Source organism: Syngnathoides biaculeatus, chromosome 13 (assembly GCF_019802595.1).
Source record: "Syngnathoides biaculeatus isolate LvHL_M chromosome 13, ASM1980259v1, whole genome shotgun sequence".
Taxonomy (NCBI): domain Eukaryota; kingdom Metazoa; phylum Chordata; class Actinopteri; order Syngnathiformes; family Syngnathidae; genus Syngnathoides; species Syngnathoides biaculeatus.
Genome location: NC_084652.1, coordinates 15,144,764 through 15,157,369, shown reverse-complemented (window position 1 = coordinate 15,157,369; position 12,606 = coordinate 15,144,764). Strand labels below are relative to the sequence as shown.

Sequence of the window (12,606 nt, the reverse complement as noted above, 5' to 3'; positions counted from 1 at the left end):
TTATACGAGAAAAAAAATCTACATTTTACTCCAATCCACCGAGAATTATTTCATTGTCAGTTGGACAAAGACGTGTAACATTTCACACATACACACATTTATTATTATTTTTTTCCTCTCTACACTTCATTGGCCACCGCTTGCAAGACGGAGATAGGCGTAAGAAGTCTTCGCAAGCTTTAGCGCTTGAAGTTTAAAAACAAACACACACACAAGGATGTGGGGCTTGTTTTTAGCTCAGTGCCACCCAAAAGCTTGTCCTTTTGCTGCATGCGTGGGCTGCCCTCGTCCAAAAAGCTCCAGCTCTGGTTACTCATCATCAAAAAGCACACAAATGTGGTTCAGCCTGCCCGCCCACGCACGCACGCACGCGAGCGAGCGAGAGGGAATCACTAAAACTACCACTGTCGAATTTGTCTTGCTTCAGCTCTTACCTAACAAGTGACTGTCCAGCCACGGAGTCCAAATGAACATAGTTCGAAAAATGGTTTTCTGACCTTCGTTATGCCACGGTGCCTAATTAATCCTATGGCACACTGACAAGAGAACATTTGTGTGACCACGCTCTGAAATGATCCTTCCCCATTTAGATGAATGTTTAACACCATTAATTCGATCCAAGTCACCCACAAAACACAAACACATTTATATATATTTATATATATATATATATTTTTACAACACTGTACAGTATTGTACATTGCACGTCATAATTTCATGTATTCATTGAGCCGCACAATTTCTGGTGTGTACCTTGGCCGCCAGGGAGCAGTATAATCAATGCATAGGTAGAAATGTGAAGAAGAACTTCCAAACTGCTAAGTAATGTGCAGTAATCTCGAGCATTTTCACAGAGAATAACAAATACATGACTAAGTATTGTTTTGATCTGTCTACACGTGTTTCTGCACTATTTGTGTTCAAATATATGTTGTTTAAAGGCTTATAACCATTCAACTTCTTTGTGTCACCAGCCATTGTGGCAAGTGGTTTCCCAGAGTCACTAGATTTGGTCAGTGATCCCATCTAGTGCTTATTACTCAAATTTTTGCTCGCAGTACATGACAAAAAAAAACCTGACGTGTCTGATAAATCAGGGTACTCTTAGGATTAGGTACTGTAATAGGGACCAAGGCCATGTCCAAAGAGCAAAACCTGCCCAATTTAAAAAAAAAAAAAAACATCCCTATTTTAATAGTTTAGAATGTAACCAAACCACAAATTATGATGGGAGAACAATTTAATATTATTCAAAAATCATTTCACAAGATTACCCTTGAAAATGAATAACTCACAGATGATGAGTTGTACATGTAGTGAAGACTCCTCATAACTCCACTAACATCCCAAGATGAATTGAACTCCTCCCTGACATATAAAGCTCATTTGTCAACATACTTCCTTGACACCAATATTGGTTAGAAAAAGCTTTGGCGCCATCTTGTTGAATCTTAGAGCAAATTGTCTCCTAGTTGTTTCTCTCTACGTGCCCTGCGATTGGCTGCCAACCAGTTCAGGGTGTACCCTGCCTCCTGCCCCATGACAGCTGGGATAGGCTCCAGCACTCCCCGACCCTTGTGAGGATAAGCGGCTAGGAAAATGAATGGATGGACAGAAAACTGTTCCCTCAATGTTAGTAAGTTTTGTAGCCCTCTAGGCTCCAGGACTCCTGCGACCCTTGTGAGGAAAAGCAGCTTGGAAAATGGATTGATGTACTTACTCTATGTAAAAATAATGCAGCCCTATGGGGGCACAAACCAGTGCAATCTGTAGACCGGTCCCAAGCCCGGATAAATGCAGAGGGTTGCATCAGGAAGGGCATCCGGCGTAAAAACTGTGCCAAACAAATATGAGCGTTCATCTAAAGAATCCCATGCCGGATCGGTCGTGGCCCGGGTTAACAACGCCCGCCACCGGCACTGCTAACCTGCAGGGCGTCGGTGGAAATTTAACTACTGTGGGTCGAAGACAAAGAAGAGGAGGAAACCATCGTCAGAAGAAAAAGAGGAATGCACAGAGCCTACAACTGAGTGGAGGGACTTTGCATGTTGGGACTATGACAAGAAAAGCTCAGGAGTTGGTTGACATGATGATTAGGAGAAAGGTTGATATTCTGTGCATCCAAGAGAGCAGGTGGAAAGGTAGTAAGGCTAGAAGTTTAGGAGCAGGGTTTAAATTATTCTGCCACGGAGTAGATGGGAAGAGAAATGGAGTAGGAGTTATTTTAAAGGAAGAGCTGGCTAAGAATGTCTTGGAGGTGAAAAGAGTATCAGATCGAGTGATGAGACTAAAATTTGAAATTGAGGGTGTTATGTATAATGTGGTTAGCGGCTATGCCCCACAGGTAGGATGTGACCTAGAGTTGAAAGAGAAATTCTGGAAGGAACTAGATGAAGTAGTTAAAGTTGATGAGCCACACAATGAAGTTATGGGAAAGAGTAGTGGAGGCTAGACTCAGGACAGAAGTAAGTATCTGCGAGCAACAGTATGGTTTCATGCCTAGAAAGAGTATCACAGATGCATTATTTGCCTTGAGGATGGTAGTGGAAAAGTACAGAGAAGGTCAGAAGGAGCTACATTGTGTCTTTGTGGATCTAGAGAAAGCCCATGACATAGTACCAAGAGAAGAACTGTGGTACTGCATGCGTAAGTCTGGTGTGGCAGAGAAGTATGTTAAAATAGTACAGGACATGTATGATGGCAGCAGAACAATGGTGAGGTGTGCCTTAGGTGTGACAGAGGAATTTAAGGTGGAGGTGGGACTGCATCAGGGATCAGCTCTAAGCCCCTTCCTGTTTGCAGTGGTAATGGATAGGCTGGCAGATGAGGTTAGACTGGAATCCCCTTGGAGTATGATGTTCGCAGATGATATTGTGATCTGCAGTGAAAACAGGGAGCAGGTGGAGGAACAATTAGAAAGATAAAGGCATGCACTGGAAAGGACAAGAATGAATTAGCTGAAGTAAAACAGAATGTATGTGCATGAATGTGAGGGGTGGAGAAGGAAGAGTGAAGCTCCTGGGAGACGAGATAGCGAGGGTGGGCGACTTCAAATACTTGGGGTCACCAATACAGAGCAATGGAGAGTGTGGTAAGGAAGTGAAGAAACGGGTCCAAGCAGGTTGGAACAGCTGGCGAAAGGTGGTGTGTTATGTGACAGAAGAGTCTGAAGGGCAAAGTTTATAAAGCAGTTGTGAGGCCAGCCATGATGTACGGATTAGAGACGGTGGCACCAAAGAAACAACAGGAAGCAGAACTGGAGGTGGCAGAAATGAAGATGTTGAGGTTCTCGCTCGGAGTGAGCAGGTTGGATAGGATTAGAAATGAGCTCATTAGAGGGACAGCCAAAGCTGGATGTTTTGGAGACAAGATTCGAGAGAGCAGACTTCGATGGTTTGGACATGTTCAGAGGCGAGAGAGTGAGTATATTGGTAGAAGGATGCTGAGGATGGAGCTCCCAGGCAAAAGAGCGAGAGGAAGACCAAAGAGAAGGTTTATGGATGTGGTGAGGGAAGACATGAGGGCAGTTGGGATTAGAGAGGAAGATGCAGAAGATAGGCTAAGATGTCAAAAGATGACACGCTGTGGCGACCCCTAACGGGACAAGCCGGAAGGAAAAGAAGAAGAAGAAGACTCTATGTAAAATATGCATGTACTTTGCTGAACATAAAGCTATTAATCTGTTCTATGAAAAGCAACAGGTGGACACAAGTTAATTGAATGAAAGTGTGAATGGTTGGTTGTTTATCCAGTACGTGTCCTGTGATTGGCTGACAACCAGCTGAGTGGAGTTGACGAGAGACCCAAGTGAGGATAAGCAGCTTGGAAGTTGAATGAATAAACAATTTCCTGATTCAGTAAGTGAAATTGGATCAATACTGCAGTATACACCTGATCCGTGGTTGGGAATTCCATACATCCATTTTCTTGGCCGCTTATCCTCACAAGGGTCGCGGGGAGTGCTGTAGCCAATCCCAGCTGTCAATGGGCAGGAGGTGGGGTACACCCTGAACTGGTTGCCAGCCAATCACAGGTCACATGGAGGCAGACAACAGTTGCACTCACAATCACACTGAGGGGCAATTTAGAGTGTCCAATTAATGTTGCATGTTTTTGGAATGTCGGAGAAACCGTAGTGCGCAGAGGAAACCCACGCAGGCACGGGAAGAACATGCAAACTCCACACAGGCGGGTCCGGGATTGAACCTGGGACCTCAGAACTGTGAGGCCAACACTTTACCAGCTGAACCACCATGCCGCCTGGTTGGGAATTCCTGATTTTTTAATAAAAAGGCATCCAGATCACAAATCCATGTTTGGCTGTTTTGTGAGGGTTTGTAACGGCTCCCATAAAGACGGAGTCAGGCTTGATTTAAAGGTGCTTTCACCTGTGTCGCGGTCCCTCCATCTTTGAGGGCAAACTCACAAATATTATTAATATTATTGCTGCTGTCGAAAGGTGCACTTCTGACAAGTATAATCACAGTGGATAGATAGATAGATAGTAGATAGATAGATAGATGATAGATAGATAGATAGATAGATAGATAGATAGATAGATAGATAGATAGAGATAGATAGATAGATAGATGGATGGATGGATAGATAGATAGATAGAGATAGATAGATAGATAGAGATAGATAGATAGATATAGATAGATAGATAGATAGATAGATAGATAGATGATAGATAGATAGATGATAGATAGATAGATAGATAGATAGATAGATAGATAGATAGATAGATAGATAGATAGATAGATAGATAGATAGATAGATAGATAGATAGATAGATAGATAGATAGATTTTATTTTCCAAGCAGACTGGCGAACAACAATAGATATTTGATAATTGGTCCTTTGCAGACTTTGATTGGAAGGAGAGAAAATTGGTCAAATTAAGGCTGATTATCATTATGCGTGTATCCGGCTTGATATGCTTTCCCACACATTGCTTGGCAGAAGTAGAGGGGCAAGTCCTTCATCTCATCACAAAATGACACAAAAGAAATAATCCGACAGTCGAGATTGCACCAACAAGAAAACAACACCCTCAGAAACCCACAATGGAAGGTTGGGCACTTGTCTTTGACATTGACCCAGCCTGCTTGGCTGGAGGTCATTGCTCAGATCAGTCTAATCGAATCATGGTCACATATCTTCACCCCCCTTCCACCACCCCTCCACTCAGGTGCACCGGCTGCTCCACTTTCAAGCTGCAATTCTACATAGCTGCAAAAGGATTGTTCCAAAAGAGTTTTTAATCTTAAAGTGTTAAAAAAAAAAAAAAACACTCCTCGATCAACTTGAAAATAAGTTAAAAGGCAGGTGTTAAATTTGATCATGAATGGAGATCATTCTCAGTTTTAAGTTTTACTATTTTTAGTTCATTTAATCATCATGTATTCACGTTTTTTTATAAAATAAAATTCGGCAAATTGTTAACTGCAACTGGAACATAGTTGAATTTAAAATAAACTGTTCGGGCGAGACGGTGGATCAACTAGAAAGCGTTGGCCTCACAGTTCTGAGGTCCCGGGTTCAATCCTGGACCCACCTGTGTGGAGTTTGCATGTTCGCCCCGTACCTGCGTGGGTTTTCTCCGGGCACTCCGGTTTCCTCCCAGACCACAAAAACATTCAACATTATTTGGACACTAAATTGCCGCTCCGCGTGATTGTGAGTGCGGCTGTTTGTGTCTATGTGCCCAGTGATTGGCTGACAACCAGTTCAGGGTGTACCCCGCCTCCTGCTCATTGACAGCTGGGATAGGCTCTAGCACTCCTGCGTCCCTTGTGAGGATAAGCGGCTAAGAAAATTGATGGATGGATGGATGGATGGATTATGTATATGCAAAACTTTGACCACACCTGCTGTAGAATGACAGAGAAGGGAATGTAAAAAATAAAAAAGTCACAAAAAAACAAAAGCACTTACACTGGCACTTTGTACATGGGTCTTTTTGGTACTCTTGCAGGTCTGCTGCGCGACTTCGTACTCCGCTGTTCCACCGCTGACCTCCACCGTTCCGCACGCCGCCATCCCGTAGGCGGGCCGCTTCCGCCTTGGCGTAGACTCCCAGTTCCTGGCTGTAGCGCCCATACATCTGTACGTGGCAGAAAGATTTTACACAGAGTTCATTGGCCACAATCATTTAGATTTACAATCGTGAAGCTTGTTCACTGTACATGTTTCACATTAATGTTAGATGACCACAACAGAAGCAGAAGAAATTCTTCTTAACAAACCACAGGATACACACACAGGATAATGTTTAAAAGACATCTTGACAATCGGGTATTTGCTGACTTTCAAGAAAGTGGGAATTGGGCTCATTTAGATTTGATTATTGACATATGTGTACTTCACTTGTCCAGTATTACCAACTAGGCAATATAAACAGTATATTGTAGAAATGATTCTACAAAGACCCAAACTCAGTTGACCACATACATAAGAATTTTCAATCAATAAATATTGAACATGTTTAACATTTACAATAGTCCCCCCTGACTACAAACCACACTACACAAGACTGATTCCAATCAACCATGAAACTTGGATTGATCCATGTGAACATATAAACTTGGTAATATATTTGTTTTTAATTTTCATTTTGGATAATGTCATCAATGTGAGGTGGTCAAACTTTAAAAAAAATTTCTACTGATTAAAGAAATGTAAGATGACAGATCACACAAAAAAAGCAACCTCAATCAACTTGTTACAAAATGTGTGGTTTTTTTTTTTTTTTTTCAAATCCAGGCATTTTTGGCAGAATTTTCCCAGCCAATGAGCTCCACCAGTCAGCTGTCACCTGATTAACTCTACGCGGATGGCATTCAATTGACAACTAATGACAAAAAGCAGACCCCCCACCCAACTTCACTGCCATCCATCTAGTATAAAGCCTGCATCGGAGCTGTAAACAGTGTCCCTGCACTCTTGAGCACTGTCATGGCGTGGTCCAGGAACCTGGTTGATGTTTTGGTGGCGATTGTCGGGCTTTTGGCCTGTCATGCTGTGGCCCAGCAATGGATGGGGGCTCTGAACCGCAACCCTCCTGCCTCGCTCCCTCGGAAACAGGCGGGGGCCCCTCTGCAAGCGACTCATGTCGACAGATGCCAAGTGGAGCACAGTGAGATGATCCAGTGCGGAACCCGCGACATCACCCGGGAGCAATGCGGCGCCATCAACTGCTGCCACAATGGACACCAGTGCTATTACGGCAAAGCGGGTAACTCTTTTGCCATTATCTGATGTATTGATAACAAACAATGGCTGAATTTGTTTAGCTCTCTATCACTGATGTGCAGGGGGGGGGGGGGGGACAAAAACTAATGCTTTTCCACTGAATGGCACTTTATGTAGCTTGCATAGCTGCACATTACTGCATTTTGTTCAATTAAAGATGCACTAAAATGAAGTAACTTTAAGAGTTGGCAGCTAGGTGTATTTTTCAACCCAAAACTGAATCTGTGTTTTAGCTCGAGTTAAGCAAATTGGGTTTTGTTAACCCCCCTACTTTCTTTGGGGGGGGGGGGGGGTGTAAAACAGCAGCAGTTTCCTTTTTAATTTGTTCCTTACCATGACCTGGCTAACTAAATCTACAAAGGTGAACATTTTTAGTTTATTTTTTTTTTTTTAATGTAAATTTTAGAAAGGCGATACATAACAATGCTATTGCACTGCCCCCCACTCTCTTGTCAGTGACTGTGCAGTGCACAAGAGATGGCCAATTTGTGGTGGTGGTGGCTCGTGACTCTACATCGCCCCCAGTGGATGTGAACTCAATCAGCCTGATGGAAATGAACGACCCCACTTGCAATGCCGTTGACACCACTGCCACATTTGCTATCTTTCAGTTCCCCATGACCATGTGTGGCACAACAATCAAGGTTCTGTTTTCAAACTATGCAGAGACTTAAATTTACTAAAATTAATGGCACTCAAGTAGATTTTACTATCTAAGCTTAATGGGTTTTTAACTGCAGGAGGAGGACAACTTTGTGGTGTATGAGAACCATATGTCATCATCGTATGAAGTGGGAATTGGCCCCAGAGGCTCAATCACCAGGGACAGCCATTTTGAGTAAGTAAAAAAAAAAAAATATATATATATATTAAATACTGTATACTTTTTGGAAGCCAAAAGGAGAATAAATGTGAATATAAACTAGACAATCTTTAAATCTGGGCCTTATCAGCTTTTTAAATGACTAACTTTGAATTTCCTGATGCAATCCTTCTCCAGGTTACTGTTCCAGTGCAGATATTCTGGCACCGCTGTTGAAGCTCTGGTCGTGGAGGTCAATGACCTTCCTCCACCTGAGTCAGTTGCTGCTGCTGGGCCCCTCAGAGTGGAGCTCAGATTGGCCAATGGAGAGTGTTTCACAAAGGGTTGTGTTGAAGGTGGGTACTGCCACAGTAGTCAAGTTTTAGGATGGGTCTAAGTGAAAACTACTTGCAGAAGAGGCAGCATACAACTCCTTCTACACTGCGGCGGACTACCCAGTCACCAAAGTTCTGAAGCAACCAGTGTATGTGGAGGTCCGCATCCTTGAGAGGTCTGATCCAAACATTGTTTTGAACTTGGAGCGGTGCTGGGCCACCACAGCTCCCAACCCAAACAGCGTTCCTCAGTGGGATCTTCTGGTTGATGGGTACAATGAATATTTGACTTGAGTGGCAATTCCTTGACGAATCGTCTTCTAGGCTTTAAAAAATGCATTCTTGCTGGTTGCAGGTGCCCCTACCACGATGACCGCTACCAGACTATTATGGTGCCTGTGCGGGAGTCTTCAACCATAGAATACCCAACACACTACAAGCGTTTCATCTTTAAGATGTTTACCTTTGTTGATCCTAAGTACTACAGTCCCCAGAAGGACAGGGTAATGTCAAAACCTCAGAAAAATTAGGTGTCAACTTTGTTCTATTTAGGATAACTTGTTCCAAATCATACTGAACCTGTTTTTTTTTTTTTTTTTTAAATAGATATTGAGGACTTAATATCACTATGGGCATAATTTGCTACAAGCAATCATGTGACTGACTTTGATTGGCATGAAATCATGTGATAAACCCCACATGAATCATTTTGGATTCTGACCTCTATTGGGCTTTCTTTCCCCTGCCCTTAAACTCTTGTCAGGCCTTTTTTGCAGATATTGGAAAAATAATTTCACGAAGTGTACAATATAATCCCCCCCCCCCCAACTGCATACATGCTATCCACAATTTTAATACAGACTTCTTTCCAGGTTTTCATCCACTGCTCTACAGCTGTGTGCAACCCCACCAGCGCAAACTCCTGCGCCCAGTTATGCCATCATCGACATGGTAACTGCTTAAAACTTACGACTGTTGCATTTCAGGCTTTAAGCTTATTTTTCTTTCAGAACCTGGAACTCGTATCTCTCAAAGCCAGGACGTGGTCTCAAGCAACCAGGTGATTTTGACTCCAGTGCGGGGTTTCTCCAGTGAGCCGCTGAAAAAATGGAGATGACCACCTCCCCCAAAGCTGGTCATGACATTTAATAAAGGCTTGTTAAAACTACTTTCAGCAAAATCTTGTCTCATTGCTAATGTGAAGGTCACTGCCTTGACTTGGTGTGCAGAGGCACTAATGGAACTAGTTTTGCCCTTAAGATAGAATGTTTGAAATTCTCTAGAAGTTTATGGATAACTAAACATTCTTGACTTGTCAGTTGGATGCTGTAAGCCAGGGGTGCTCAATCCTTCGATCGAGACTGTGTGCCATGAGGGGGCGGGGGGACATCAGCTGTATTTTTCTAAACTTTAGCTCACTGCGTATGTGCAAACAGCAGCACAGGAAAACAGTCAGTGGTTTCACTTATTTTAAGCACTCTTAAATCTAAACTATGGATGTCTGAGTAATGCATCACTTTCATATGGAATGTAAGGTGGACTTTTGTTGTCATTTTCAAAGAGTTTGCTTCATCTGGCAGTTTCAAACTGTTCATGGAAAATACGACACAAACATTCTGCCGACAAGCAAGCAGAGAGGAAAATTGAACTAAAATCCCAATTGGCCACACAGCAGTCACTTCAGTTCAGTGAAAGCCACAACAGAAGCGTTCAGGGTTAGTCATGTCACTTAAGTCTTTCCAGGACTGCTGAAAGCAAAGCTGACTAGTTCTTCTGATCTTTTAAAAATAAGGTGGACAATGTCTTCAACAAAATCTCTGCAGCTGTAAAGGAGTACAGTTACATGGTGCTGTGAAGCCATGGCTGATGTTTGGAAGGACATTGGAGATCGTGTTTCTCGCTGTAGTTGGAGAAATCCACTGACGTGACAGCCCAGGTGTGCATTTTCCTTCTATGGTATGCTTAGTGATTGAACTCTTACAAAAATATGTATGGCTCAGTGTTGTGCAATATTGGCTCATGCGGTTATGCAAGGCACACAAACTTACATGAAGCATCCTTAATACTTTTATATTTTTGTAAAATGTCAATCACGTGAGGCTGGCTGCTTAAAGTAGATGTTTTAAAAAAAAGTCTGGTCACGCCTGCTGTAGGCCATATAATCTACAACACATTAGGCATGACCTTATTGTTCAATGGAAACCTGGTGCAGTATCTCTCAAATCCTGGCAGAGGATGTTTCAAGTGGCTAATGGTTACAGGGATATTTCCATTAATGTTGGGAATCAAGTTTATAGTTGCGAATCTAGTCTGAGACTTTCTTGCCTTTGTAGTTTTCCTTGCAAGTTGTGCATCATTCCCTCACTGCTCTGCACACTGCCTTCTCCCACCCCCTCCTTTCATTGAAATGGGCATCACGATTCTTCCAGACTTGCTTGTTCTGCTCATATGAACAGAGGGGGGGGGGGTGGAGGGTTGCAGATGGAAAGCAAAGCAGTTCTCTACTACGTAGACTCTTGATAGGCAAAGAGAACAGTGCTTATTTCCCTTCATGCTAATTTACTATTTACATACAGTTTTGAGAGCTATATGCAGGGTGTCAAGTGGTGTATAAAAGCAGCCCCCCCCCCGCCACACACACCTGTACAATCAAACTTGGCAAAGGCCAAATTGATTTTTCTGCCTCCCTGTTCTAGAAGGGAAAATTGAGATTGAAAATTGTGAATGCTAAGCTTGTTCAATATAACAGACAAATCTTATCACAGTAAATGTAACAAGCGAATCAACCTGTTCAACTACTAGCCCATTCTTGGAACCACAAAAAATGGATGTGTGGTATGCTTGCGGTCATCTTTGGTATGCCACACAAAGAGCTATAAAACATTCTTGATCCACAGCAGGTAAATTGAGTCAAGCATTAACCTGTAATCTAAAATCCAATTATGTTAAAAACTGAATCACGTTTGTGTAAAGCAGTTTTTGAAATGTACAGAAAATTTCACATGACACGTGTTTTGTTGGTGCTATTGAACATTATTATTGGTGCGTGTACAGTGCTTTACCCACTAATCCCTACAGAAGAACAAAAGAGTGCCAACAAACAAGCATTCAGCATCTGCTGTTGACAATGTTCATCCCAGAGGGAGGGGTTTTAGGTCCAAATGCTAAAGTTACAGGTTGAAATAAAAAATCGTCATAGCAACTGACGATTTATTACTGTGCAATAAAATCTGTCTTTAGGGGAAATCGGGCAACTGTTTGTTGGTTTGGGCAGCACAGTGTTTCCAGTTCTGTAGTTCTGGGTTTGAATCTTCCTGTCCTTCTTCCCACAATCCCAACATTCGCAAGTCAGGTTGAGGCCTCCTTATTGTTTAAGTGTGACCGTGAAAGGTTTCATGTGCCCTGCGATTAGTTGGCAACCAGTTTAGGGTGTACCCTGCTTCTCTCAAAGCCAGCTGGGATCAGCTCCAGCTCAGCTGCGAACCACCGTAGGAAATGGATGGACAGATGTTTGGTAAATGATAGAAGCAGAAAAAATTTGTTTGGCTGAATGCTCTTGCATCAATTGCAGGACCGGTCAGTTCAATAAAACATGGTTGCAAAGTTGCGTCAATTACATTCGCAGATCGACGGATTTGGGAGATTTTGTATTTTATGATCCTCAGAACATTTAAAAAAATGCAATGATGAGAGCTATGTGATGAATGAGAGAAATTGTCCTTGAGCCAAAAGGATCAAGAAAGACTTAATTGGGGTCCATCCTGCTGGTTAATGGCAGCTGCATATTTTATTAGCTATTTCACTTCACTACATAGTATTTTATAGTCTCACTCCCTTTTTATAGTGTTCCGCCTACCTTGTTAGAAGTTCTTGTTTTCCACCACTTGGCATTCTGTACTAGACTTGTGAAGTGTTTATTTGATATTGAAAAGACGTTCAATCATTTTCTATTGCTCATCCTCTTCAGGGTTGCGGGTGAGCTGGAACCGAACCGTGCTGACTTTTGGTCAAAGGAGGGCTACGCCCTGGACTGGTCGCCGCCCATTCGCAGGACACAAATATCGACAAGCATTGACGCTCAAATTCACACTTGTGGACAAGTCTTGCATGTTTTTGGGAGGGGTGAAAAACATACGCGAGTGATACGGGTATCAAGGTATTAATTAAGGCTGCATTTTTTTTAATTAAAACAAGATTTAAGATACAGAGAACACA

General features: G+C 42.6%; 2 protein-coding genes across 2 annotated transcripts in view; one reads left to right on the top strand and one right to left on the bottom strand.

Annotated features, from left to right (window-relative positions):
- Window positions 1-6,259, bottom strand: part of clcn2a (chloride channel, voltage-sensitive 2a) — a 36,866-nt gene extending 30,607 nt beyond the window's left edge. The window contains exon 1 of the mRNA XM_061839301.1: window positions 5,938-6,259. Coding sequence (XP_061695285.1) covers window positions 5,938-6,154 — 217 coding nt within the window. The 5' untranslated portion in view covers window positions 6,155-6,259. The remainder of the gene's footprint in view (window positions 1-5,937) is intronic.
- A 655-nt stretch (window positions 6,260-6,914) lies between these two features.
- LOC133510862 (zona pellucida sperm-binding protein 4-like) lies at window positions 6,915-9,559 on the top strand. Its single transcript, XM_061839298.1, has 8 exons — window positions 6,915-7,237; window positions 7,711-7,898; window positions 7,995-8,092; window positions 8,255-8,412; window positions 8,471-8,663; window positions 8,747-8,894; window positions 9,264-9,342; window positions 9,402-9,559. The coding sequence occupies exons 1-8, from the start codon at window positions 6,958-6,960 to the stop codon at window positions 9,506-9,508; spliced, it is 1,251 nt and encodes a 416-aa protein (XP_061695282.1). The 5' UTR covers window positions 6,915-6,957; the 3' UTR covers window positions 9,509-9,559.
- The last annotated feature ends 3,047 nt before the right edge of the window (window positions 9,560-12,606 follow it).